At 37.8% G+C, this 12,365-nt stretch overlaps 1 protein-coding gene across 1 annotated transcript; it reads left to right on the plus strand.

The window, feature by feature from the left end:
• Window positions 1-5,091: 5,091 nt before the first annotated feature.
• On the plus strand, window positions 5,092-10,402 carry nfe2l3 (nfe2 like bZIP transcription factor 3). Its single transcript, XM_039678970.2, has 4 exons — window positions 5,092-5,927; window positions 6,967-7,083; window positions 8,091-8,174; window positions 9,060-10,402. The coding sequence occupies exons 1-4, from the start codon at window positions 5,418-5,420 to the stop codon at window positions 10,257-10,259; spliced, it is 1,911 nt and encodes a 636-aa protein (XP_039534904.2). The 5' UTR covers window positions 5,092-5,417; the 3' UTR covers window positions 10,260-10,402.
• The last annotated feature ends 1,963 nt before the right edge of the window (window positions 10,403-12,365 follow it).

Here is a 12,365-nt window from a genome sequence, read left to right on the forward strand (position 1 = left end):
TAATTACATATTTTCAGGGACCTAGGTAAAGTAAAAGTCTTATGTGCTTGTCAAGGCATTGAAAAATAACAGAGCTGACACGATTGGTGTTGGACCGCTAGACATTTGAGTACGCTGGAATCCTGTGTGAGTGTCTGACGGTTTCAGTGTTTCAAGAAAAACATTAACACATAACAAATTCCACCCCCTCCCATAAAACATCTGTCAGTCATTACGGACCCTTCCCCCTCACCCCTAGGCAAGAGCTCGAGAAACAACTTTTGACCTCTGACCCGAATCATAGAGCTCCACTTAATGTTGCCCCCTTATTTCCACACACAGACATTCTCTCTCTTTGTGTTTCTCTGTTACATGAACACAGAATTATTTGTAAAATAGTTAAAAAAGACATTTATATAATTGATGAAAAAACTAATTTGTCTTATTGAGTCATATCCTTTTGCTTTCAATGCCACATGAGTGTGACATTGGTATTAATATTTTTTAGTATATTCAACATCTTTTTGTTAGAAAGACTTTAAACTGATTCATATTTACAGTCACCCTTTAAAGTAGCTATTTATGAGACCTCTATTTATATTTTTACATATTCATTTCTTAGTCCTATTTTTTCTTTAATTTTGTGTTATGATTTACTCCCTATTTATTTTATCCACTTTACCACTCTCATCTCGTTCACTTTGACTTATTGTCTGTATCCTCCTTCTTTGAGTGCATTTCATTGTCTCATTCTACTCACCCTCAAATCAATAACAGACACATTAGCGTTTGGTGAGGGGGAAGAATGCAGGTGATCCTGTATCGATCAAGGAGTCAAAGACAGACAAATGCTCTTTCATGCACACGTGCACAATCTATTGAAACAGATAAAGTGCAGTTCAGGGATCCAGCTATCCTTCTAATGCCTCATAAACAATCCCATCAGAAAGAACAAGCTTAAGAGACCTCGTAAACAAAATGACAAACAAATGTAGGCTAAAATGGAAGCTGGATTCCAACACGAATTCTCTGTTTAAATAACTTTCTGCTAAGAGTCGCCAGTTACTTTTTGTGCAACATTTCCGTATCTTAGTTTTTGTTTCTGTTGAGAAGCCTTTGTGGGCAAACATAGTTATAGAGTCGGTCATCAACAGACTGTCCCCCACCAAAAAACCCAAGCTTCAATGCACACTGAGACATTTCCAGACCAACATCTAATAAAGCTATGCACACAAGCAATGGATAATGTTTGTAATTGCAAAAACGTTAGGAAATATTTAAACACTTAAACTAAGTTCTAGGTGTAGAACACCAAGAGAATGAATAGTGGAAGATTCATTTCATATCCACATATTATGTTAAACATATTTGGCAGCGACTCCTTGTGGCAGTAAACTGCTCGCCCTCGCTCTTTCAGGAGAACTGCAAAATGTTTGAAACTAAAAAAAAAATGCATCCACAACGGGGCGCTAAAGAGTTTCCATCTTGAAAATCGTCATATCCGGACATATTCAGGGGAATTGTTTGCCATTGGCTATTTTGAGTGATGACGTATCCACATTGGACCATTGAAATTGTGCTAAACCTGCGCAGCTCTGATTGGATATGGTTGATCTGTCAATCAATGCTTGCAATGCCCAAAGAAGCATATGTCGTCAGTTGAAAATGTGGAAGGCTAGAGGCAACAACTCAGCGCTCTAAGGCAGAGATTTAGTCAGAGACAGTTAGATATTCTTTAATTGAAAAAAAGTATTTTACTAAAATCATATTAATAAAACAACAATACACAATTTGTTTAATATATAATTAATACAATATTTTAATAATATAATTAAAATATTTGAATATATTTAATTTTAGATTTTAGTGCATATTCTAAAATACCCTAACATAATAATAGGCCTAATAATAATAATACATTTGTTTGAATTTGAAATTATAAATAATACGTTATAAAATTATCAATTGCGAATTACCAATTAGTTGTCACAATCAAAAAGACAACAGCATTAGGCCTATATCTACTATCGGCCTATTTGCTATAACTATATTATTATTTATATTATTATTGACTGCATTACTATAGTATAATTGTTGTATAAAATATTGCAAAAATTGATTTCAGAGTTATAAAATAGAAGACATAATTATTAAAGAACATGCGCGCACGTGTGTAAAATGACAAATAAAAAGTATAATAACAAATGGGTTAAAATATGTAGGCCTATAGCCAATTGAACGCACAATGTTCAAGTAAAAGAGTCATAATGTTAGTTTTGCAGGTTTTAACTCAAAACTAGGTTAAGTTGGGCTTTTCGAAGAATTAGGCCCTATAAACATTTGCCATAGGCTATACGCACAACCGTTTTTGCAAGTTTTAAGACATCGGCCGAACAAAGAAGGGGCGTTAAAATCCAAAACAAATTTAAGTGTGCTTTTGAGCATGTAGCCTATGGTATCTCATCTTGTTTAGGCAGGGAATGTCACATTCCTTCTAGACGGCAGTCAACGACTTCATTTTCGCTTCTCCAGCATTCATTTGCGATCCCAGATCCCACATCTTATATGGAGTCAATGCACGCTTGTGCGCATGACCTGTTCGTTTGTGACGTCGAACTTATTTAACCTATCCTGGAACTCCTAGAAGCTCTCTCTCTCTCTCTCTCTCTCTCTCTCTCTCTCTCTCTCTCTCTCTCTCTCTCTCTCTCTCTCTCTCTCTCTCTCTCTCTCTCTCTCTCTCTTTCTCTCTCAAATAATTACGATTGTATATAGTGAAGTTTATAAAAGTTTTGCCTCAAAGTTTTTTTTGCCTAAATATAAATTGCAACTGGAAATTGAAATAGCCTAGTCCATTTATTCTAGCGAACATGCTATAGTCAACAATTAATAGGCTAGACGGTAAAATTAGTTAGCTTATAATCGGGTAAATAAAAAAGATGACAAATATGAATGATGTGTTTGTGAAGGTAGATGGCAAAAAAATGATTGTCACTGATTGTAAGGGAGTGAGTGTTAGTGTGATTCTAGCTCCTCCCCATTTTCTCTTTAGCCTAAATGGGAGAGTTCACAGAAATGCCAAACTACGAAAGTCTCACTTTGTAACACACACACCGCACGATTATGTCATTTCACTGCCAAGCTGAAGTTTCTAAAGGATAACACCTTATTGGACAAAGCTGGGGGATGTTAAAGGCTGTCCGGGCTGTGAACGAGCATTAATGTTATAACACAATGCAAGTATATATTTTTTTCCAAACAATTGTCGATTTACAGTTTGATGGCAAGATTACGTAAGATCTCAGATGAAGGATTTTACGTCATGTCAGTATTTACAAGAAGATCAGAAGATGGAATAAAAAAGATCCTGAGCTGAGGTCTTTCATTAGCTATAATTATAATAATTATTGTTGTTACTGCTGCTGCTGCTGTTGCTTTCCCCCCTCTTTCTTATTGTCAGCTTATAGCAATTTTAAAACTACACAATACCAAATAGCCTACATGATCATGTAAATAAATCCTCCTTTCTCTTTTTTGCATGAATTTCACTAGTAGCCTAATATTATAGAATCACATCCACAGTAAAATAATCTGGATTTCTGAAGTGATAACTAACACAAAATATATCTGAGACTGAAATGCACCATAATCTGCACTGCCATTCACCACCTCTTAATAATCACTTCACTTGTTCAGAGCAGAAAACAGCTACCAAATCAAGATAAAATAGTGTTTAGCCTACTTCCCCTTTTAAACAGTAGAGGGCGGAGAAGGATGAACTAAATTACTTTAGTCCTTTGGAGTCCGACCTGTGGCATGTTTTTATCTCCTGAAAGTGTTTTTAATCATTGCAAATATCTCTCAGACCAAATGCGACTGTGCTATTAAATGTCTGAAGAACAAATTCACAACAATTAAGAGTCTGTGCATTACAATAATACGTTTTGAATTTCAATGGGACAAATGTGCAACACACGTTTGTTTTATCGTTCGTTCGTTCGTTCGTTTGTTTGTTTGTTTGTTTGTTTGTTTGTTTGTTTTTATGTAAAAAAATGTATTGTATTGTCTGTGTTGACAGATAGATAGATAGATAGATAGATAGATAGATAGATAGATAGATAGATAGATAGATAGACAGACAGACAGACAGACAGACAGACAGACAGACAGACAGACAGACAGACAGACAGACAGACAGATTATCATGCTCTGTAATTGTGGTATTTAACCTTTTCCCATGGACAGTTACATGTAACTTAGCAATGACATCTAAACACTTGTTTTGTATAATATAATATAATTAGGGCTGTGAAACGATTAATCACATCCAAAATAAAAGTTTGTGTTTAAATAATATATGTGTGTGTAGTGTGTATAATTATTTTCTATATATAAATACACACACATGTATTTAAGAAATATTTTCATGTATATACTTTATATATGTATATACAAATTTAATATCATACATAAATGTAAATATTTGATATATTAATAACACATTTTTCTTAAATAGGCCTATATACATGCATGTGTGTGTATTTATATATACAAAAAAAATTACACACTACACACACATATTTAAACACAAACTTTTATTTTGGATGTGATTAATCTCGATTAATTGTTTCACAGCCCTATATATATATAGCCTACCTATATATATATATATATATATATATATATATGTGTGTGTGTGTGTGTGTGTGTGTGTGTATATTGCTATATTATATTATTATAGGCTACATTATATAAAACAAGTGTTTTACGTAGATGTCATTGCTGAGTTACATGTAACTGTCCATGGGAAAAGATTAAATACCACAATTACAGTGTCTGTCTGTCTGTCTGTCTGTCTGTAACTCCCAAGATTACTTTTTTTATCCAAGAGAGGAAAGGGTTAGGAAGCGACAGAGGCACTGGGTAGCGACCATAGACGGTAGCGACAAAAGCATGTCTCTTTGGGATTGGCTCTTCAAATGAACGACAACAGAAATGGCCCAATCAGAGCTTGTTGCGAAGGTAATTCCGTCGCATGTGAGTGGGATTTGATGAATTATGCAAATTTGAGCAGTTGTTCCCCTCCTCGGATGAGAGGCTCGATTCAGGATAGCCGGGGACTTTTATTGTTCTTTTAGTAAGATAAAAAAGTTTCATTTTGTCTTTCGCTACAGAATATATTAGATGAGAATGACTCCTTGTGTTTTGAGACATTAGAGGAAGGCACTATCTCCGCATTGGGATGTTATAGGCCCGGAAATTATGAAAAGCCGGTAGTGTAAGTGCAGCGAACAGTTTCGCCGGTCGGGGCTGCTCTTTGTCTGACACAGAGAGTAGTCAACGCGTGCTCTTTTGTTTAGGATTTTGTCTTTGTTTAACTGCAAACGGGCAATCTTTGTTCTCGTTCTGGCCTCACGAGGTTGAAATATTTGTTTTGAAACATGCATCATATGAAGAAGTATTTCACCGAGGGACTCATTCAGTTTACGATTCTGCTTAGTTTGATAGGTGTTCGCGTGGATGTCGACACTTACTTTAGCGGCTACTTTTCGCCGTTGATAGAAACGGACGGAGGGCCGAGCTCGGCTTTTATACAGACCCCTTTTCACCACTATCGGGACACCGCGGCGGGCCATCAAGTGCATCCAAAATCTACCGAGCTGGACTATTTTTTCACCAGCCGCAGGCTGCTGAATGAAGTGCGTGCGCTCGGGTCCCCGGCCCGCTTCCCCACGCATGTCAGCGCATGGTTGGTGCACCTGGTGCCTGATGAGGGTTCCGATGTCAGTGAGCCACACGACCTGTCAGGGGACCTTGATGACGAGAACGTAAATACCGAAAATCATCGGGAAGAGGGCGATCACAGGACTGGAGAGGTCTTCGGACGGTCAGTATCTCAGGACTGCACCGTTTCAAGGCCTTGCTGTGCAGCTGGTGAACTTTCCAAAGAGGTAACAATGCAGTGCATTATTACACCCTTTCCATTCTAACCAGTTACATTATGTTGTTTCTCATCACGGGGCACACACACACGGGGCCACGTGTGAACAGCTTTCAGTAGTTGGTGTTTGTATTTTGCTGAGTTAGCCTGTTAGCTTCATGGGTAGTGGTGTTTTTGCACTCGTGAGCATCTAACGTTAGGCGAAAGCGAAACAATAAGTGACATATCCTATCAATAATGGAGTCACGTTAAACCAGTTTAATAATACTAACGTTAAATGGTGTTATAAAGATATTGTCAAATTAGATCGACTTGTTTGAATTGATCTGTTCTGATCTTTATGCTATGATTTTGTTTATTTAACGTCACGTTGTTTTTCATCAGCAATTTACTGTGGAAGTCTTTGTGGGGAAATAAAATCGTGTTTTAGAGTTAACTTTTCTGTTCACTTAGTTTAAATATCAGTTACCATGGCAACTAGGTGTACAGGTGCGTCAGGCAAACGTCACATTCAAACCATAGGTTTAAACGTCCCTAACGTTAGTAGGCTATGGTTAAAAAAAAAAAAAAAAAAACCCAAAAGACTATTGTCAAAGTACAGTGTTATAAAATAAATTACATTATGTTTATATTATAAAATATTTTCTTTTTAATGGTCAAATCGTTTGTTTTGTAATAGTTTGCCTGGAGTGGTAAATTACCAGTTGGTCCAGCCCAAACCTGTCTTTCTGTAATGTTCGTTGTTAACTTGATCATGTATTGACAGTTCTAGTTTCTGAAATCCGTTAAGTCATGTATTCTCCCTAGAGCCACCTTTTAAACCGTGCATGTTATGCAAACAGTTCTTCCTTTTAACTAACTAACACAGGTGAAAGTAAAATTCATAAAGTTCTTTGAATAAATTTAATCTATTAAATGAGTAGCAGAGAAATACATTTGTCCTAAACAGGTGCATTATAGTTTATGGAGTATTTCTTTTCTCTCTTGGAAGTAGTCTTAAATGTACTGTTTAATCACCATATCATATTTTATGTTTCTTTTCTCTCCAGGAAACTTTACTGAAGCAAGAGAATGAGGAGGAGGATGAGAAAGATGAGAGAGGGCAGGAGGAAACCAGCCCTGCTTCTCTGAACCAGCTGACTCATAGCTCAGCATTAGAGCAGGAGGTAAACAAACTTTACTACCTGTCTTACAAGAATGGTGTGTCTATCCGGTTCGATGTAAAACTTAAAGGTCCACTGCCTAACTTTTTTTGCGTTAAAATTAAAACGATCCTTCTTTCAAAACATGTTTTTGTCTTACCCTTATTTACTGTGGTAAGCCGATTATAAGTGTTTATATTTTAGAGCCGATAGGGTGGTTTTCCCAGGAAATTGTGTCACACGTCAGTGCATTTCTTGTCATATCTGTAAATAGAGAAAAGTTTCTCAGGCTACTTTGAAGCATCATGTATGGTGTGGAGTGGCATAGGTTAGTTGTCCCAACGAGTGAGAAAGGTTGACATGGAACAGCTAAATCTCCAACTTGGGAGCACTTCAACTCAGCGCAAATCTATCTATGGACTTGGCACAGTAATATCATCACTCCGGAGAGTAGGGGGGGGAGGGGGGGGAATTTTCCCGAGTGATGATATTTCTGCGCCGAGTCGAAGTGCTCCCAAGCACTTAATATAGTTATCCATTTTACACACTTAGAAAAGCGCAACGTTTTATTTTGTGTCACCGTCCTAGGTCGAGTTGTACTGCTCGAGTAACTGTATTTAAATAGGGAAAACGTGGATGTGTTTGGTCACTTCTCTGCTTGGCCCATATTGAATGAACTGGGCTAGTTAAGTGCGATCAAAGTGTCTCATGCACTAGAGCCATTGAGTGCACGCACTGAGACGACAGAGGTATGCATCAACTCGTCTTAGTTAATATGAAAAAAAAACGGTGGAGTATTTCTTTAAGGACACAAAAGTGAATACAGGCTGGAACGAATGGGTAAATTGTGGGATCCTGAAATTATTGCATAATGTTACATAACAGGAATTTAGTGAACTGATGAATGAGAAAAGTTACATTTGGTTATGGTTGTTATATTTGTGGTCATTAAACTCCATATTAACTCTTGATGGAGTGAGATGTTATTTATTTATTTTTTTATCTTTTTTTTTTGCTACTTCTCTTTCCAGGATTTGCTGAGTAGTACCCTTCCTCCACCTCTTTCTGGGCTTGAGCTTCCTCCACAGTGGCAGGACTTCCTCTCTGAGTTTGATGTAAGTGTGGATGCTTTGTCCTCCATTCAAGATTAAGGGAATATTAATCTTTCAGTACAAATATATCGACATCAGTTATGGTAGAATGATTGCCACCGAAAATATGACTCATATCATTTACTTCTAAGTGTTTTACAGTTACTGTAAGTTTGAATTATTTTTTAATTTTTTTGTAAAAAACACTTTTATTTTTAATTGAAAATGGCCATTATGCATCCAATGCTGTTAGTAGACACTGAAAATACTCCTAACAAAAAATAACTTATGGCGCTTTTCCTCTACACAGTACCAGCTCGACTCGCCTTTGTTTGGTTTTCCACTCTGTAAAATTTGTTCCTGTACCTGCTTTCGGGTACTTTTTTTGTATCAGGTTCTGAACGAGCTGAGGCGATACTAAACGTGACGTGAAAACAATGCTGCTGATTGGTCAGAGAGAATCGTTACCATTCACTGCATCATCATTGCACATGCCAGATGGAGTATCCAGAATAACCCCGCCATTTTTAAATAGTTTAGCCAGTAGTTACTAAACTTACTACTAATATTATGGCAAATCGGAAGAATACGCCGTGGTCAAATGAGGAGATGCAGACTTTCCTTTGTTTGGTTGCCGAAGAGAGGATCCAGCAAAAGCTTGATGGGGCAAAGAGGAACGATCGGGCTCTATTTGTGGCGGTACTGTCTGCAATAGAAAACGTAGCGAAAAGCGAGTCGAGTCAAGCTGGTACTGGTAATGGAAAAGCGCCATTACAATACCAAACCAATACATTAGTTTTAAAACTATGGGCCATCTCTATTTTCTAATTCTCGTTTGTTGTGCACATTTGCACTGAATAAGAATTTTGAAAATGTTTACATTGACAATATTTTCCCCTTCCATTACAGAATTTTGACTCTATGGTCCCCCAACACATGTCAGATTTAGAAGCCGACCTTCCTAATCCCATCAGCTATGATGTAAGCCTTCAAGATGCCATGGTAACCAGGGGAGATTCAGCTAACTGCAGGCCCGCATCTTCCCGAGCACCCCTCTTCCGTCTGGAATCCACAAACTCTTCTCACTCAATCCCACCTCAGACCTCAGCAGGGCCAATTCCTTCATCGCTCTTCTGTTTGTCCGGGAACAGCTCTCGTAACGAAACCTCCCCTACGCAGATGGGAGGCTTTCTAGATGAGGCTGTTTTTGAGCACATCAACATGTTGGATCTGGGTAATCTTGGCACGATCGACCCTGAGATGCTGGATGGCATGCAAAGTGAGATGGACACACCATGGCTGGAGGATTCAGACTCTGGGCTGTCTTTGGAGAGCAGTTCTAGGAGCGCCGCGTCCCCGTCTACTACGTCCGATTCGTTTTGCGAGGATGAGGGTGGAGCTACAGGCTATAGCAGTGAAGTAGAGTCTCTTTCTTCAAAAGGCGGTGCTTGTGCAGCTGCTTACCGTGACTGGTCGCCTGTGAACCTTCATGACAACATTTGGCATGATCATACCTACTCAGCCCCACAGGCTCAAAATTCCACACCGTCTAGCTGGATCACAAATATCAAACAGGAAGTGATGAGCGAAGATGAATCTGAACCTGAAGAGATAAGTCGCGACGAACGTCGGGTGCAGGCGTTGGGTCTTCAATTTTCAGCTTTTCAGATTGTCAACATGCCTGTAGAAAACTTCCTGGAGTTGCTTGACAGGCAGAATCTTTCAGGATCAGAAGTCACACTCTTGCGTGATGTGCGGCGAAGAGGTAAAAACAAGCTTGCCGCTCAGAATTGCCGCAAGAGGAAGTTGGATGCGATCCTGGGCCTGCAGGGTGAGGTTGAGGGCCTTGCGGAGCAGCGAGATGCTCTTCTGCGCCAGAGAGCCCACACAGCCAAGTCACTTTCTGCAGCCGCTGAACATTTCGAGGCGCTCTCGAGGACAGTGTTGAGTCATATCCGGGATGAATATGGACATCCTCTGAACCCTGAGCACTATACGCTGCACTGCAGTGCTAACGGACGGGTGATGGTTCAGCCCCGCACAAACACAACGTCAAGGACAATGGCTGGTAGCAAGACAGTGAAGAGAAAGAAGGTCAAGAAGCCCTAAGAAACTTTGTGTGTGTGTGCGCATGTGTTTGTGTTTACAAACAAATATTTTTGTTTTCTGAAAGGCGAGTTTTTATCCTTGAGACAAGATGTGTTGGAGCATTTTTGGCTCTTCTTTGTTCCTAAAAGCCATTCGTAACTCAAGTGGAGGGCAAAAAGAATACTGTAAAAATACTACACTTATGGTTGGGAGCAGCCTTGTTCGCTTGCTGGAGAGAATGTACTGAAAACACTGGATGTTGTGTATAGTAAGAGTTCGTATAAGGTGTATTTCTAAAGAGCACCTATTTTGCTTTTCTTTAACTGTTCATTTAAATGACCAGTTACTAAGTAAAGAATGTTTGTAGATGGTCACTGGAGGACCATGTTAAAAAGTGTGCCTCGCTATTTCTCGCAGGATAGAGCTACCCATGAATGAAAATGGTCATTTACTCACTCTCATGTCGTCCCAAACCTGTATTACTTTTTTTTTTTTTTTCCCTGCAGAACACAATGAAAATCAGTCCAATGTTGTTTGTCATTTTCTGTCATCTTTTATGTTTCACAAAGCATGCAGGTTCGGAATGATATGAGGTTGAGTTAAAATGTTTGGGTGAACTCTCTTTTTAACACGAACCCCACAGAAATGACCCAAATTCAATTCAAACCGTTTGCAAACATTAATAAAATATAACCTCCATCCAAAAAGACCGCTGCGGTCTCCTTCACACCTTGATTTATGTTTTTCTCGCCACTGAGATAAATAAAACGATACACAGTTAAAATAATGTGATTTTATTCATGACAAACAGGATCCCGCTGCTTAAACTGTTCCTGTATATTATTTTACTGTCAAATTACATTTATGCACTTGCCTAACAAGAACAATTATAATGCGTTCTAATAGCTTTTTATAAAGGCTTTATAAGGTTGGATTGCAGTTATGTTTTCAACTTGGTTGTCCTTTTTATTTTTTACACACCGTCACATATTAAATATACATATAGAAGTGGTTATCTCTGAAGTGAAGTGAAAGTAAAACAAAACAAAAAAAACAGAATTGACAAGTTTTGGTCTACCTCATAGCACGGTTATAATTTGGAAAAGGCAAGTACTAGATCAGCTATTAGTGAATTAGCATAAAAAGTTCTGGGCCCAAGCAAATGATCCTCATGTTTTCTTCCTTTATTGGCAGAGTGGTTTGATTTGTGTTTCTCTCTCGCTCTTTTTATTTCTTCGGTTTTTCTATTTTGTGTGTTTTTGAGCATTTTTTTTTTTTATGTATGTGTTTGAAAGGGGTTGGAATACCTTTAACTTTAAACAGGGATATTCAAAATCTAGCTCTTTTATATCTTTTAAAACGAATAAAGGAGGACAATGAAGTTACTGGTGACGAGTTTATTCTTTTAATTGTATTTTTGTTTTATGGATCATAGATGCAATGCTGAATTTAATAAAGCAGTGTCAAACTAAATTCTGTTTTCTAAATTTTAAACTGCACAAATTGTTAATAGTGCACAAGGTAACGCTTTAGATTACAGCCCGGAAAGTACTGTGTAATTTACAGTGTTATAGTGTACCTATAAAGTACTTACATGTAAGTATAAGGGTACAAAATGTAAGGTTATAAAGGAATAAAGGGGTAACAACCAGGAGAACTAAAAAATGCTTTATACTGTAATTATTATATAACTAAGAGGAACTTATTCTACTATTATGATTTGGGAGCATTACATTTGCGAGCAATTTAGCGAGAACATACACTGCGTACCTTTTTGTAATAATGTTGTCCAATACACATTGTAGGCTTTTTATAAAATACAGGGTACATATCTATCTATTTATACAGTTAAACAAAAAAACAAAAACAAAAAACTGGGAAATAATACCTTTGTTCCATGTTACAGGTTAAGTGGTGCTTGTTACCCTCTTGTTTCAAGTAGTTACAGGGTAAGTGTGATATTTCGGGCCGTAAATTAAAGTGGTGTTTGTTACCCTCGGCTTCTCTTCCCATGTTACAAGGCAAGTAAAAATACATACACATAATCTACTATCACTGAAATATCTAATATCACAGAAACATTATTTGAAAAACAACTTATTACAGTTTGTCTGAAGAGATAGTCTA

This window comes from Pimephales promelas, chromosome 18 (assembly GCF_988280905.1).
Source record: "Pimephales promelas chromosome 18, fPimPro1.hap1.1, whole genome shotgun sequence".
NCBI lineage: Eukaryota > Metazoa > Chordata > Actinopteri > Cypriniformes > Leuciscidae > Pimephales > Pimephales promelas.

Excerpts from the sequence above, each read along its gene's own strand:
- nfe2l3 (XM_039678970.2), top strand. The coding sequence starts at position 5,418 with ATGCATCATATGAAGAAGTATTTCACCGAGGGACTCATTCAGTTTACG. Across the intron at positions 5,928-6,966 it reads CTGGTGAACTTTCCAAAGAG|GAAACTTTACTGAAGCAAGA; the intron begins GTAACAATGCAG and ends TTTTCTCTCCAG. Across the intron at positions 8,175-9,059 it reads ACTTCCTCTCTGAGTTTGAT|AATTTTGACTCTATGGTCCC; the intron begins GTAAGTGTGGAT and ends CTTCCATTACAG.